The 13,173-nt window shown below is 40.2% G+C and overlaps 2 protein-coding genes across 4 annotated transcripts in view; one reads left to right on the forward strand and one right to left on the reverse strand.

Moving 5' to 3' along the window:
• Positions 1-13,173, forward strand: part of HEPHL1 (hephaestin like 1) — a 59,171-nt gene that overhangs the window by 40,432 nt on the left and 5,566 nt on the right. For all 3 annotated transcript variants that reach the window (XM_088832158.1, XM_088832159.1, XM_088832160.1), the window contains 3 exons: positions 7,339-7,445; positions 10,477-10,699; positions 11,964-12,103. In XM_088832158.1, coding sequence (XP_088688284.1) covers positions 7,339-7,445; positions 10,477-10,699; positions 11,964-12,103 — 470 coding nt within the window. The remainder of the gene's footprint in view (positions 1-7,338; positions 7,446-10,476; positions 10,700-11,963; positions 12,104-13,173) is intronic.
• The window catches only part of LOC148773929 (ferroxidase HEPHL1-like), a 237,862-nt gene that overhangs the window by 10,465 nt on the left and 214,224 nt on the right, over positions 1-13,173 (reverse strand). The gene's annotated exons all lie outside the window — the stretch shown is intronic.

Consider the following 13,173-nt stretch of genomic DNA (forward strand, 5'->3'; position numbering starts at 1 on the left):
GTTGATTTACAGTGTTGTGCCAAACTCCAAAGTATAAAAAGTGACTCAGTTATACACATGATATCACTTATATGTGGAATCTAAAATATTGCACAAGGGAATCTATCTACAAAACAGAAACAGACTCATAGACATAGAGAACAGACTTGTGGTTGCCAAGGCACAGGGCAGGACAGGGATGGACTGGGAGTCTGGGGTTAGTTCAGTTCAGTCGCTCAGTCGTGTCCAACTCTTTGCGACCCCATGAACTGCAGCACGCCAGGCCTCCCTGTCCATCACAAACTCCTGGAGTTTACCCAAACTATTGTCCATTGAGTCGGTGATGCCATCCAGCCATCTCATCCTCTGTTGTCCCCTTCTCCTCCTGCCTTCAATCTTTCCCAACATCAGGGTCTTTTCAACATCAGAGTCAGCTCTTCGCATCAGGTGGACAAAGTATTGGAGTTTCAGCTTCAGCATCAGTCCTTCCAGTGAAGGACTGATTTCCTCTAGGATTGACTGGTTAGAACTCCTTGCAGTCCAAGGGACTCTCAAGAGTCTTCTCCAACACCACAGTTCAAAAGCATCAACTCTTTGGTGCTCAGCTTTCTTTATGGTCTAACTCTCACATCCATACATGAGTACTGGAAAAACCAGAGCTTTGACTAGATGGACCTTTGTAGGCAAAGTAATGTCTGTGCTTTTTAATATGCTGTCTAGGTTTGTCATGGCTTTTCTTGCAAGGAGCAAGTGTCTTTTAATTTCGTGGCTGCAGTCACCATCTGCAGTGATTTTTGGAGGCCAAACAAATAAAGTCAGTCACTGTTTTCATTGTTTCCGCATCTGTTTGCCATGAAGTGATGGGACCGGATGCCATGATCTTAGGTTTTTGAATGTTGAGCTTTAAGCCAACTTTTTCACTCTCCTCTTTCACTTTCATCAAGAGGCTCTTTAGTTCTTCTTCACTTTTGCCATAAGGATGGTGTCATCTGCATATCTGAGGTTATTGATATTTCTCCTGGCAATCTTAATTCCAGCTTGTGCTTCATCCAGCCCAGGGTTTCTCATGATGTACTCAGCTTATAATTTAAATAAGCAGGGTGACAACATACAGCCTTGATGTATTTAAAAGATGCATTGAAAGGCGAGAAGATCTCACAATAAAATGAACTTCCATAAATTTTACACAGTTGAAATGTAGTTGTAATAAGTGTTAAGAGCCCCTGTTACAAAATTGATAGCAACCACATAGGTATAATACGGGGGAGTTACATTCCATTTTACCTCTTATGACTACATAATAATATTATTATAATACTATTAGTTCAGTTGCTCAGTCATGTCTGATTCTTTGCGACCCCATGGAATGCAGCACGCCAGGCTTCCCTGTCCATCACCAACTCCTGGAGCTTGCTCAAACTCATGTCCATCGAGTTGGTGATGCCATCCAACCATCTCATCCTCTGTCATCCCCTTCTCCTCCTGCCTTCAATCTTTCCCTGCATCAGGGTCTTTTCCAGTAAGTCAGTTCTTTGCATCAGGTGGCCAAAGTATTGGAGTTTCAGCTTCAGCATCAGTCCTTCCAATGAATATTCAGGACTGATTTCCTTTAGGATGGACTGGTTGGATCTCCTTGCAGTGTAAGGGACTCTCAAGTCTTCTCCAACACTTCAAAAGCATCAGTTCTTCAGTGCTCAGCTTTCTTTATAGTCCAACTCTCACATCCATACATGACTACTGAAAAACCATAGCTTTGACTAGATGGACCTTTGTCGGCATAGTAATGTATCTGCTTTTTAAATGCCATCTAGATTGGTCATAGTTTTTCTTCCAAGGAGCAAGTGTCTTTTAATTTCATGGCTGTAGTCACCATCTGCAGTGATTCTGGAGCCCAAACAAATAAAGTCTTTCACTATTTACATTGTTCCCCATCTATTTGCCATAAAGTGATGGGACCGGATGCCATGATCTTAGTTTTTTGAATGTTGAGCTTTAAGCCAACGTTTTCACTCTCCTCTTTCACTTTCATCCCGAGACTCTTTAGTTCCTCTTTGCTTTCTGTCATAAGGGTGGTGTCATCTTCATATCTGATGTTATTGATATTTCTCCTGGCAATCTTGATTCTAGGTTGTGCTTCATCCAGCCTGGAATTTTGCCTGATATACTCTACATATAAATTAAATAAGCAGGGTGACAATATACAGCCTTGACGTACTCCTTTCCTGATTTGGAACCGGTCTTGTTTCATGTGCAGTTCCAACTGTTGGTTCCTGACATGCATACAGGTTTCTCAGGAGGCAGGTCAGGTGGTCTGGTATTCCCATCTCTTGAAGAATTTTCCACAGTTTGGTGGGACCCACCCAGTCAAAGGCTTTGGTAGAGTCAATAAAGCAGAAGTAGATGTTTTGGTGGAACTCTCTTGCTTTTTTGATGATCCAACAGATGTTGGCAGTTTGATCTCTGGTTCCTCTGCCTTTTCTAAATCCAGCTTGAACGTCTGCAAGTTCTCAGTTCATGTACTGTTGAAGCCTGACTTGGAGAATTTTGAGCATTACTTGGTAGTGTGTGAGATGAGTGCAATTGTGTGGTAGTTTGAGCATTCTTTGGCATTGCCTTTCCTTGGGATTGGAATGAAAACTGATCTTTTCCAGAAATGGTGTGGATCTAACAGAAGCAGCAGATGTTAAGAAGAGGTGACAAGAATACACAGAACAGAAGAACTATAACAATGCTATAGCAATTTCAATAAAGATCATTAAAGCAAAAATTTAAAGATGTAAAAAATAAGAAAAGAAAACAGTCTAATGAATCAAAAAGTTAGCAAGGTACCTGTCCAAGGATGGGGTTGTGGGAAGGAAAATCTTTACTGGTTACTATTCCAAATTCTGCCACTCCCTACTCCCAGTATCAAAAGCTGCTTCAACCTGCTTCAAGAAAGTTTTCATGAACATGTAAATGTCTATATACAGAGACAGAAGTAAATTTTGGAATCTTTTTATAGTGGACCATCGTGTAGCCATAAAATGACATTTAAGAAAGATTTAACAAACAAGTTTTAATGAAAAAAAAAGTTTTAAATTACACGGGAAAGACTTGTTAAGCAAAATACAAGTATAGAAGAAAGACCAGAAGGGAAATAAGCCAAAGTGTTAATAACGGTTTTATCTTCATGGTGGTATTTTAAACAGCAACGTGATCATCTTTTCTACTTCACATTTTTTGTACTTTCTTCTTCCCTTCTTGCTTTGATGAAGAGGGAAATGGTTTAAAATGGATCAAAAAAAAAACTATTAAATATATTTATTTTTGATGGTTGAAGCAGCTTCAAAGGGAGCATATCAGGCATGAGGGTTGGGGTGGGGCTCTGGTAGGGCTGTGGGCAAGCTGGTGTGACCCCTCCTGGTGGATGTACCCTGATGGTGAAGAGTGACAAGGGACACAGTTCCGCTCCTCTAGGCTGACTGGACTTCTAAGAGTCCTAGATATGAGGGCTGTCAGAGTAGGAAGAAAAATGATTATAGATTGTGGCAATGGAGCATTTTTTCTTTTTTTAATGGGAGCCAGAGATATTCAGTCCCCACAGGAGTCTCAAATAAGTCTGAAAGGTTTGGGAGAACCCAGAGATTGGGGGTAGGAGCAAGAAACTAACTTAGTTCAGGCAAGTTGGATAAGAAGGTTTAATCAGGGCATGCATGTGATGAAGAGTACAAGTTAGCATTTTAAGAAAAGTAAGCTCCCTCGGGACTCTGCCATCTTGGATTGGATTGCGCTAATCTCCTGCAAGAACTCCAAAATTGCAACTCGCTTCTGAACAACCATTGACAGGAGAATGTTGGATCCCACCAAAAAAGCATACCCCATGCACAATAAAGGAAAGAAATGGTATGGACCTAACAGAAGCAGAAGATATTAAGAAGAGGTGGAAGAATACACAGAACTACACAAAAAAGATCTTTATGACCCAGATAACCACGATGGTGTGATCACTCACCTAGAGCCAGACATCCTGGAATGTGAAGTCAAGTGGGGCTTAGGAAGCATCACTATGAACAAAGCTAGTGGAGGTGATGGAATTCCAGTTGGGCTATTTCAAATCCTAACAGATGATGCCGTGAAAGTGTTGCACTCAATATGCCAGCAAATTTGGAAAACTCAGCAGTGGCCACAGGACTGGAAAAGATCAGTTTTCATTCCAATCCCAAAGAAAGGCAATGCCAAAGAATGTTCAAACTGCTGCACAATTGCACTCATTTCACAAGCTAGTAAAATAATGCTCAAAATTCTACAAGCCAGGCTTCAGCAATACGTGAACCGTGAACTTCCAGATGTTCAAGCTGGATTTAGAAAAGGCAGAGGAACTGGAGATCAAATTGCCAACATCTGTTGGGTTATAGAAAAAGCAAGAGAATTCAGAAAACCATCTGCTTCTGCTTTATTGACTATGCTAAAGCCTTTGACTGTGTGGCTTACACCAAACTGTGGAAAATTCTTAAAGAGATGGGAATCCCAGACCACTTTACCTGCCTCCTGAGAAATCTATGTTCAGGTTAAGAAACAACAGTTAGAACTGAACATGGAACACTGGACTGGTTCCAAATTGGGAAAGGAGTATGCCAAGGCATATTGTCACCCTGCTTATTTAACTTATATGCAGAGTGTATCATGCAAAATTCTAGGCCGGATGAAGCACAAGCTAGAATCAAGATTGCCAGGAGAAATATCAATAACATCAGATATGCAGATGACACCACCCTTATGGCAGAAACTGAAGAGGAACTAAAGAGCCTCTGGATGAAAGTGAAAGAGGAGAGTGAAAAAGTTGGCTTAGAACTCAACGTTCAGAAAACGAAGATCATGGCATCCGGTTCCATCACTTCATGGCAAATAGATGGGGAAACAATGGAAATAGTGAAAGACTTTATTTGTTTGGGCTGCAGAATCACTGTAGATGGTGACTACAGCCATGAAATTAAAAGACACTTGCTCCTTGGAAGAAAAGTCATGACCAACTTAGACAGCACATTAAAAAGCAGAGACATTACTTTCCCAACAAAGGTCCGTCTAGTCAAAGCTATGGTTTTTCAGTAGTCATGTATGGATGTGAGAGTTGGACTATAAAGAAAGCTGAGCACTGAAGAACTGATGCTTTTGAAGTGTGGTGTTGGAGAAGACTCTTGAGAGTCCCTTGGACTGCAAGGAGATCCAACCAGTCCATCCTAAAGGAAATCAGTCCTGAATATTCATTGGAAGCACTGATGCTGAAGCTGAAGCTCCGATACTTTGGCCATCTGATGCGAAGAGCTGACTCATTGGAAAAGACCCTGATGCTGGGAAAGACTGAAGGTGGGAGGAGAAGGGGATGACGGAGGATGAGATGGTTGGATGGCATCACCGACTAGACGGACATGAGTTTGAGTAAACTCTGGGAGTTGGTGATGGACTGGGAGGCCTGGCGTGCTGCAGTCCATGGTTCACAAGGAGTCGGACCCGACTGAACTGAAGCCCCCTCAGATTTCCTCTCTCCTTCTTCTCCCCTTTCTCCGTCTTCTTCGTCTTCTTTTCATTATATCACTCAACAAACATTTACTGAGCATCCTCTTTTTGTTGAGAACTTGGCTTCCAGGTGGGTGGACAATGGATTGTTTCAACTTTAATAACCCACACCCGTAGTCACTTGCATTTAGAAAGGTAAATATCAGCTGTTTATCTTGTGATTACCAAGGCATGGGGTAAATCATGGAAACTAGACCTAAGATGATATTGCTAACCAACTGCTTCATGAACAAACACAGACCAAAGTTTCATGCAAATCTTCATTACTTTTGCTTTGTGACTCAGATTCAGCTATAAATTGTTTGTCCTTATAGGGTGAGGATGGGACTCAGATAGTTCAAAAGGAGATAATTTAAATGAGCCTTTTACAATGTGATTATCTTGATAACTCATGAGTAATATATAGTTACTCTGCAAGGCTCTGGGCCAGTCGCAGGCAATTCACAGATAGGGGGCCTGACCAGAGGGAGTGCATGCATTTGTTGCTAGCATACGTACAAACTAACTCTTGCATGGTGGCTCAGATGGTAAAGAATCTGCCTGAAACATGGGAGACTTACGTTCAATCTCTGGGTTGGAAAGATCCACTGGAGAAGGGCATGGCAATCTAATTCGGTGTTCTTGCCTAGAGAATTCCATGGACAAAAGAGCCTGGTGGGCTATAGTCCATGGGGTTGCAAAGAGTCGGACATGCCTGAGTGACTAACACTTAGGGGTTTCCCAGGTGGCGCTAGCAGTAAAGAACCTGCCTGCCAATGCAGGAGACATAAGAGACATGGATTTGATCCCAGGGTCAGGAAGATCCCTTGGAGGAGGGCATGGCAATACACTCCAGTATTCTTGCCTGGAGAATTGCCATGGACAGAGGAACCTGGTGGGCTATAGTCCATTGGGTTGCACAGAGTCGGACATAACTGAAGCGACTTAGCATGCACACATGTATACAAACTAACAATTATTGACCGACCTCAACGTGAGGCACTTTCCTAGATATTTTATTTCATTTAATCCTCACAACAGTTTGAAAACTGGGTTGACTAATCTACTTTACAAATAAGGAAACTAAAGGTCTGTGAAGGTTAAGTAGCTTGTCAAAAGCTAAGTGAAAACCAGGCATGGGTCTGGAGTGGGTAGCCATTCCCTTCTCCAGGGGATCGTTCCTATCCAGGGTCCAAACCCAGGTCTCCTGATTTGCAGGCAGATTCATTACCATCTGAGCTACCAGGGAAGCCCTCACTTTTCAAAGGTCAGTGAGGTAAAGTAGCTTGTCAAAGGTTGAGTGGAAACAAGTCATTAGGGTTGAGATTTGAAACTAGGCCTCTCTGAGTCTCTCTGGTTCCAGCTAGATCTCACATGCCTGCAGATTAGAATTGCCTGAGAAGCTTAAGGAATATATTTGTACACCAATAGTAGATTGCTGATATTCTAATTTCATTGGTTTGGGATGAGGTATGAGCAGTGAGGATTTACAGTGCTCCCTGGTGATTCCACAAGAAGCCAAGGCTGAGGCCCATGGCAACTCAAGTGCGCGCAAGCATAACTCTTGGGAAGGAGATACGAAATTTGAGGAGAAAAACCATCAAACTAGGATGGAAGGCTATAGCCTGAAATGAAAATCTGTCATGGTGAACCTGCAGAAAGTCAACGTATGAGTTTAACAGGAACATTTCTATTGAATGGGTAATTCTCCCCAGCAGTAACTTTAATCAAATTTACAAAGAATCTGTTTGTATTTCTTCAGGTAAATTGTCTGGAACAGAGATCACATAATTAAAAAAATTTTTTTTCTATTTCTTCTTGTTTCAGGAGAAATAAAAACCTACAGATGGAATGTCCCTAAAAGGTCTGGTCCAGGGCCATCTGACCCAAATTGTATTCCATGGGTTTACTATTCAACAGTAAACTTTGTGAAGGTAAGGTGGAGAGAGCTGCCAAAATGCTCCAAGTGATATGGTTTTCAGTTGACCATTCAAGTTATCACAATTACGGTGGGTATATATGAAGAGGTGTATTGGTTTCAAGCAGGGGTCTCAAACTATGGCCATGCCCATTTGTTTGCATTACTGATGATGAAGTTGAGGAGCTGTGATGGAAACGATATGGTTCACAGAGTAAAAAATTCTTGCTATGTGAAGTGAAGTGAAAGTTGCTCAGTCGTGTCTGACTCTTTGTGACCCCATGCACTATACAGTCTATGGAATTCTCCAGGCCAGAATACTGGAGTGGGTAGCCTTTCCCTTCTCCAGGGGATCGTCCCAACCCAGATCTCCCTCATTGCAGGCGGATTCTTTACCATCTGAGCCACAAGGGAAGTCACCTGCTATATGGCACTTTACAAAAACAAAGTTTGCTGGCCCTTGATCTAAAGTGTAGGGGAAAAAAATAAGATCTCAAATTACTAAATTTAGAACTTATAAGGAAGTTTGAAGCAAGAGAAGATACGCAAATTAGATAACCAAAAAAATAAATATATATTTTAATTTTTAACATGGTTTATGATGTTACCCAATTTTAAAATCCTTACCAGTACCATCAGGGCTCAGGAAAGAAAACAAACTCCACAAAAACTTAGTAACTGAAACTACAAACTATTTGAATGATAAATAGGCTAACTTTACTTAGAAATTAAAGGCAAAGATTCAGTATTGAACTTGAGTCAGATATGAATGTATAAAACATCTAGTCTTGAATTATATATCATAAGTGAAGTCCAAACTAAGGTCATATCTGATATAATTAGTGTCTTTGAGGTGTACTGGACAGCACAAGAGTTCAGGAGAAACATACCAGACACTTGAAAAAAAAACAAAAACCAAAGTAGAATCATGGGAAGTCCACAAACAAATATTTATTGAGCTGTTGTGATGTGCAAATGACCTCGCCAAGTACTATGAGGGGTGAAAATATTCTTGTCTTGAAGGACTTTATCATCTTTGGGGGAAATAATACATGTGCACATCCATAATTATATCACAATTCTGAATCTGGTGACTTTTGTAGGACAGGTTCGATCCCTGGTCCGGGAGATAATATCCCACAGGCTGCAGGGCGGGGTCAAAAACCAAAACGCTCTTACACTAGAAGGATGGTGGATAGAATGAAGAGAAAGTCACAGAACGAAGAGACACCGTGAAGGGGCAAAAATGTAAGATTTGATAGCAAATGAGATGGGACGACCCTGGCGGAGGAAATGGCGACCCCCTCCAGTATTCTTGCCTGGACAATTCCATGGACAGAGGAGCCTGGCGGGCTACAGTCCACAGGGCTGCCAAGAGTCCAACATCACTTAGCGACTGAGCACACACACGCGCACAACGTGGGGCACAGTGAGGACACTGAAAATCACGCTTTCTGACCTAAGTGACAGGGAATATCATAGTGCTACTGACAGAAACAGAGAATTCAGGAGAAGGACACGGGGAGGGAAATACTAACATTCACCCTAGAAAGGCTTCTTAGCATATGAATTGTTGCAGGAGGCATCCAGGTGGAATATTTAAATAGGCAGATGGAAATGGGGGAGTTCAAAAGAAAGCTCAGGGCTGAATAACTCGATATGAAAATCATTCATGGGCTCATATCAATTCCCAAGAAAACTTTACCCATAGAAAATGAAATATAAGATTTGTATATAGTTATAAATACAATCCCACTTGGGTATCACCTCACACTGGTCAGAATGGCCATCATCAAAAAGTCTACAAACAATAAATGCTGGAGAGGGTGTGGAGAAAAGAAAACCCTCCTACACTGTTGGTGGGAATGTGAACTGGTGCAGCCACTTTGGAGAACAGGATGGAGGTTTCTTAAAAAAATAAAAACAGAGTTAGCATATGATCCAGCTATCCTATTTCTGGGCATATAACCCAGAGAAAACCATAATTCAAAAAGATACGTGCAATGTTCATAGCAGCACTATTTACCATAAACAAAACAGGGAAGCAGCCTAAATGTCCAGTGACAGATGAATGGATAAAGAACATGTGTATATACACACACACACACACTCAATGTCTGAATATTACTCAGCCATTTAAAAAATGAAATAATACCATTTGCAGCAACATAGATGGAACTAGAGGTGATTACACTAAGTAAAGTCAGTCAGACAAATATTATGTGAAATCACTTATATGTGGAATCTAAAAAAATGATACAAATGAACTTACTTACAAAATAGAAATATGCTTACAGACATAGAAAACAAATTTATGGTTACCAAAGAGGAAAATGAGGGGTGGGGGATAAATTAGGAGTTTGGGATTAATAGATACACACTGCATACAAAATTGGAGAAAGAATTGGCAACCCACTCCAGTATTCTTGCCTGAAGAATCCCAGAGACAGAGGAGGCTGGTGGACTAGAGTCCATGGGGTCACAGAGTCGGACATGACTGAGCACACACCACCACCACATACAAAATAGATAAACAACAAGGACTTACTGTATAGCACAGGAAACTATATTCAATATCTTGTAGTAACTGATAATGGAAAAGAATCTGTAAAATAATATATATATGCATATATATATGCATAACTGAATCACTTTGTTGTACATCCAAAACTGATACAACATTGTAAATCCACTATACTTCAGTTAAAAAATATAGTCTCACTTGAAAAACACACAGGAAAATAGAAATAAGCATTCATTTATTCAACAAACATTTATGGCACACCTTCTATGTAGTAGACAGCCAGGCTCTGGAGACTCAACAATAAGTAAAGACCACAGCCTCAGCCCTCATAAAGCTCACTCTCAGCAAATTTTTAGAAATAATCTTAAATTTTAGCAAAGATCGCCCTGATTCTTCAGGGTTTCTTAGTACTTATTTCACGGTCAATTGTCTTTTAGTCTTTTTTGCAATGATTCTTACAAGCAACTAATCTGTGTTATTAAATTATTTAAAGCTCTTCTAATTCATTTTATTTTTCTTTCAGGATACATACAGTGGTTTGATGGGTCCTCTGATTACATGCAGGGAAGGAGTGTTGAATGAAAAGGGAAGAAGAAGCGACGTTGATTATGAATTTGCTCTCTTGTTTTTGGTATTTAATGAGAATGAATCCTGGTATCTGGATGACAATGTTAAGAAGTATCTTAATAAAGATCCACGAGATTTTAAGCCCTCTGATGATTTTGAGGAGAGCAACAAAATGCATGGTATATCAGAGGTTTAAAAAGGAGACCCTTGTTGAGATAAGTCCATAGAAATCTGTGGAAGGTCCCAACCTCCTTCTCTGAGCCCTTCTCCATTCCCACGGGCACCTTGACAGAAGACAGTCCTCCAAAGCTTTCCTTCAGAGGGAACCAGCCAAGCCACTGACTGGCTGCCAGCAAGGTCCAGTGAGGTTCCGGACCATCTGCTTAGGCAGCTGTGTCTCTGAATGCTGGGATCCCTAAACTATAAGACTGTAAAGTAATTTCTAGAAAATGAATGATCACTTATTGGTATATTTCTATAAGAATACAGGATAACCTGTACTTGATCAAATTTAAAGGCCTGGTTTAACTGTCTCTAGAACTTGAAACACTATCACCAAATTTCTGTTTTAATGTGTCTGTTATTTAATTCTTTGAAATTTAAGGTACTTCTTGTTTTTTAAGTGGAAGTAATGTGTTCTAATTGACATATCTACACTCTCTCACCAAGACCTACTTTTGACCAACAGTGTGCAAAAAGATAGGTCCTCCCAAGATAAGAAAGCTAGTTAATTGCTAACATTGATTAGAATACAGCAACTGATTTCTGATTCAGCTACTCTCTCCCCTACAATTCTGCCTCCCTCTATACAGAGTCGGACATGACTGAGCGACTTCACTTTTCACTTTCACACATTGGAGAAGGAAATGGCAACCCACTCCAGTGTTCTTGCCTGGAGAATCCCAGGGATGGGGGAGTCTGGTGGGCTTCCATCTATGGGGTCACACAGAGTTGGACATGACTGAAGTGACTTAGCAGCAGCAGCAGCAGCAACTTGCCCCAAGCTAGTTCTCAGAAAATGTAATATTAATTGAACCTTTTAATTGGTTCAATTTTGATTTCCATAAACTTGATTCTCCATGCTTGTGTTCAGTCAGCTGTAGAATGGTATAAATCTGGGGACCCCACACATGAGTCTGTAATCCACTCCATAAAAAGACTATTTCAAATAAACAACCAACCAACCAACGTGTACTGCTATCCAAGAGACAGCTTTTAAAACCAAATTTCTATTTCTCTTTTCTTGCTCTTTTTTATAAAGATTTCTTACTAATTTGAGTTTTGGGTCTAAAATGGTGGGGCCATTGGTAAGTGTGAGTGGGATGGTTACATGTTTATCAGGCAAATGAAAATGTTGGTGACATAAAGATCTTCTTGAATTGTTTCTAAAACCAGATTAAGGAATCATCACTAATGAGAGGCTGTTTCCTTTTACCGTCTTAGCTATTAATGGGAAGATTTTTGGGAACCTTCATGGACTCGTCATGAATGAAGATACAATGACCAACTGGTACTTGTTAGGAGTAGGAGATGAAGTGGACATACACACCATTCATTATCATGCTGAGAGCTTTCTTTTCAAGGTACATGTAAGAGAAATGCTTTGGGGAAGACATTGAATTAACAGATTCAATATATTTCCATTGTGAAATTAGAGTTATTTGACAATAAGGCTTTCACAAGCCACAAGGGGTGGTAGTGAATGCTAGAGAATGGAACAGAGAAATATGATTATGTCCTTCCCGTGACAAATATTTCTTAATATGTATTTTATTGTGCTTTTTTAAAAAAAACAAAACAAAAACCAAAAACTCTCTGAGCTTCAGATGAGAGTTTTCTTATCAGTTGCTGCTGCTGCTAAGTTGCTTCATTCATGTCCGACTCTGTGCGACCCCATAGACGGCAGCCCACATGGGGATAATCCCATGTGGAGTATGCTACTAATATCGCAAATGAAGGCATCCACAGTATTTTGTCCCTTTTCCTTTTTTTTCTTTTCTCTTTTTTCTTTCTCTTTCCCTCTCCTGTTTCTTTTCTGTGTGCTTAGCCAACAGAATAGCTCTCTCTAGTAAATGAGATATTTCAAGCTTTGTCTTGGTTCCGAAATGTTACCTTGACTTTTGCCCTAGTGGACTGGGCTCTACCACGTGTGGCTTCCTGCCTTGCAAGCATCAAGCTGTACCATCTGAGTGGTGACTCACCTGTGGAGCGGTTTAAGAAATAGATTGCCAGGCTCCACCCAACACCTGATGAATCAGAATCCCTGGGATAAGGTCCAAATGTCTGTCATCTCAGGTGCTGTGCAGTCTACAGGAAGTAGATAGAAATGAATAATCATGTCTAATCTGCAAAGAAAACCTGCACTGCTCCTTTTCCAGTCACATGGAAATAAATACCAACTAATGAAACATCTAATATCCTCTCCCCTCTGTATATTTATTCAACACAGTTTAAGATAGAAAGTACTAACAGTGATTATATGAAGTTTCATATATTAAGTTCCATATATTAAATGCCTATGATGCCTTTCAGAATTTGGCTGTTTTAATCCATATTTTGAAAATTATATTAAAATATATAAAATTTATAAAAACAAAATTATTTTATGTACATATAAAATTATTATATACATAAATATTTCAAACTAAGGTAT

The sequence above is a fragment of the Moschus berezovskii genome, chromosome 25 (assembly GCF_049115385.1).
Source record: "Moschus berezovskii isolate FMDL1 chromosome 25, NW_MosBer_1.0, whole genome shotgun sequence".
In the NCBI taxonomy this organism is placed as follows: Eukaryota; Metazoa; Chordata; class Mammalia; order Artiodactyla; family Moschidae; genus Moschus; species Moschus berezovskii.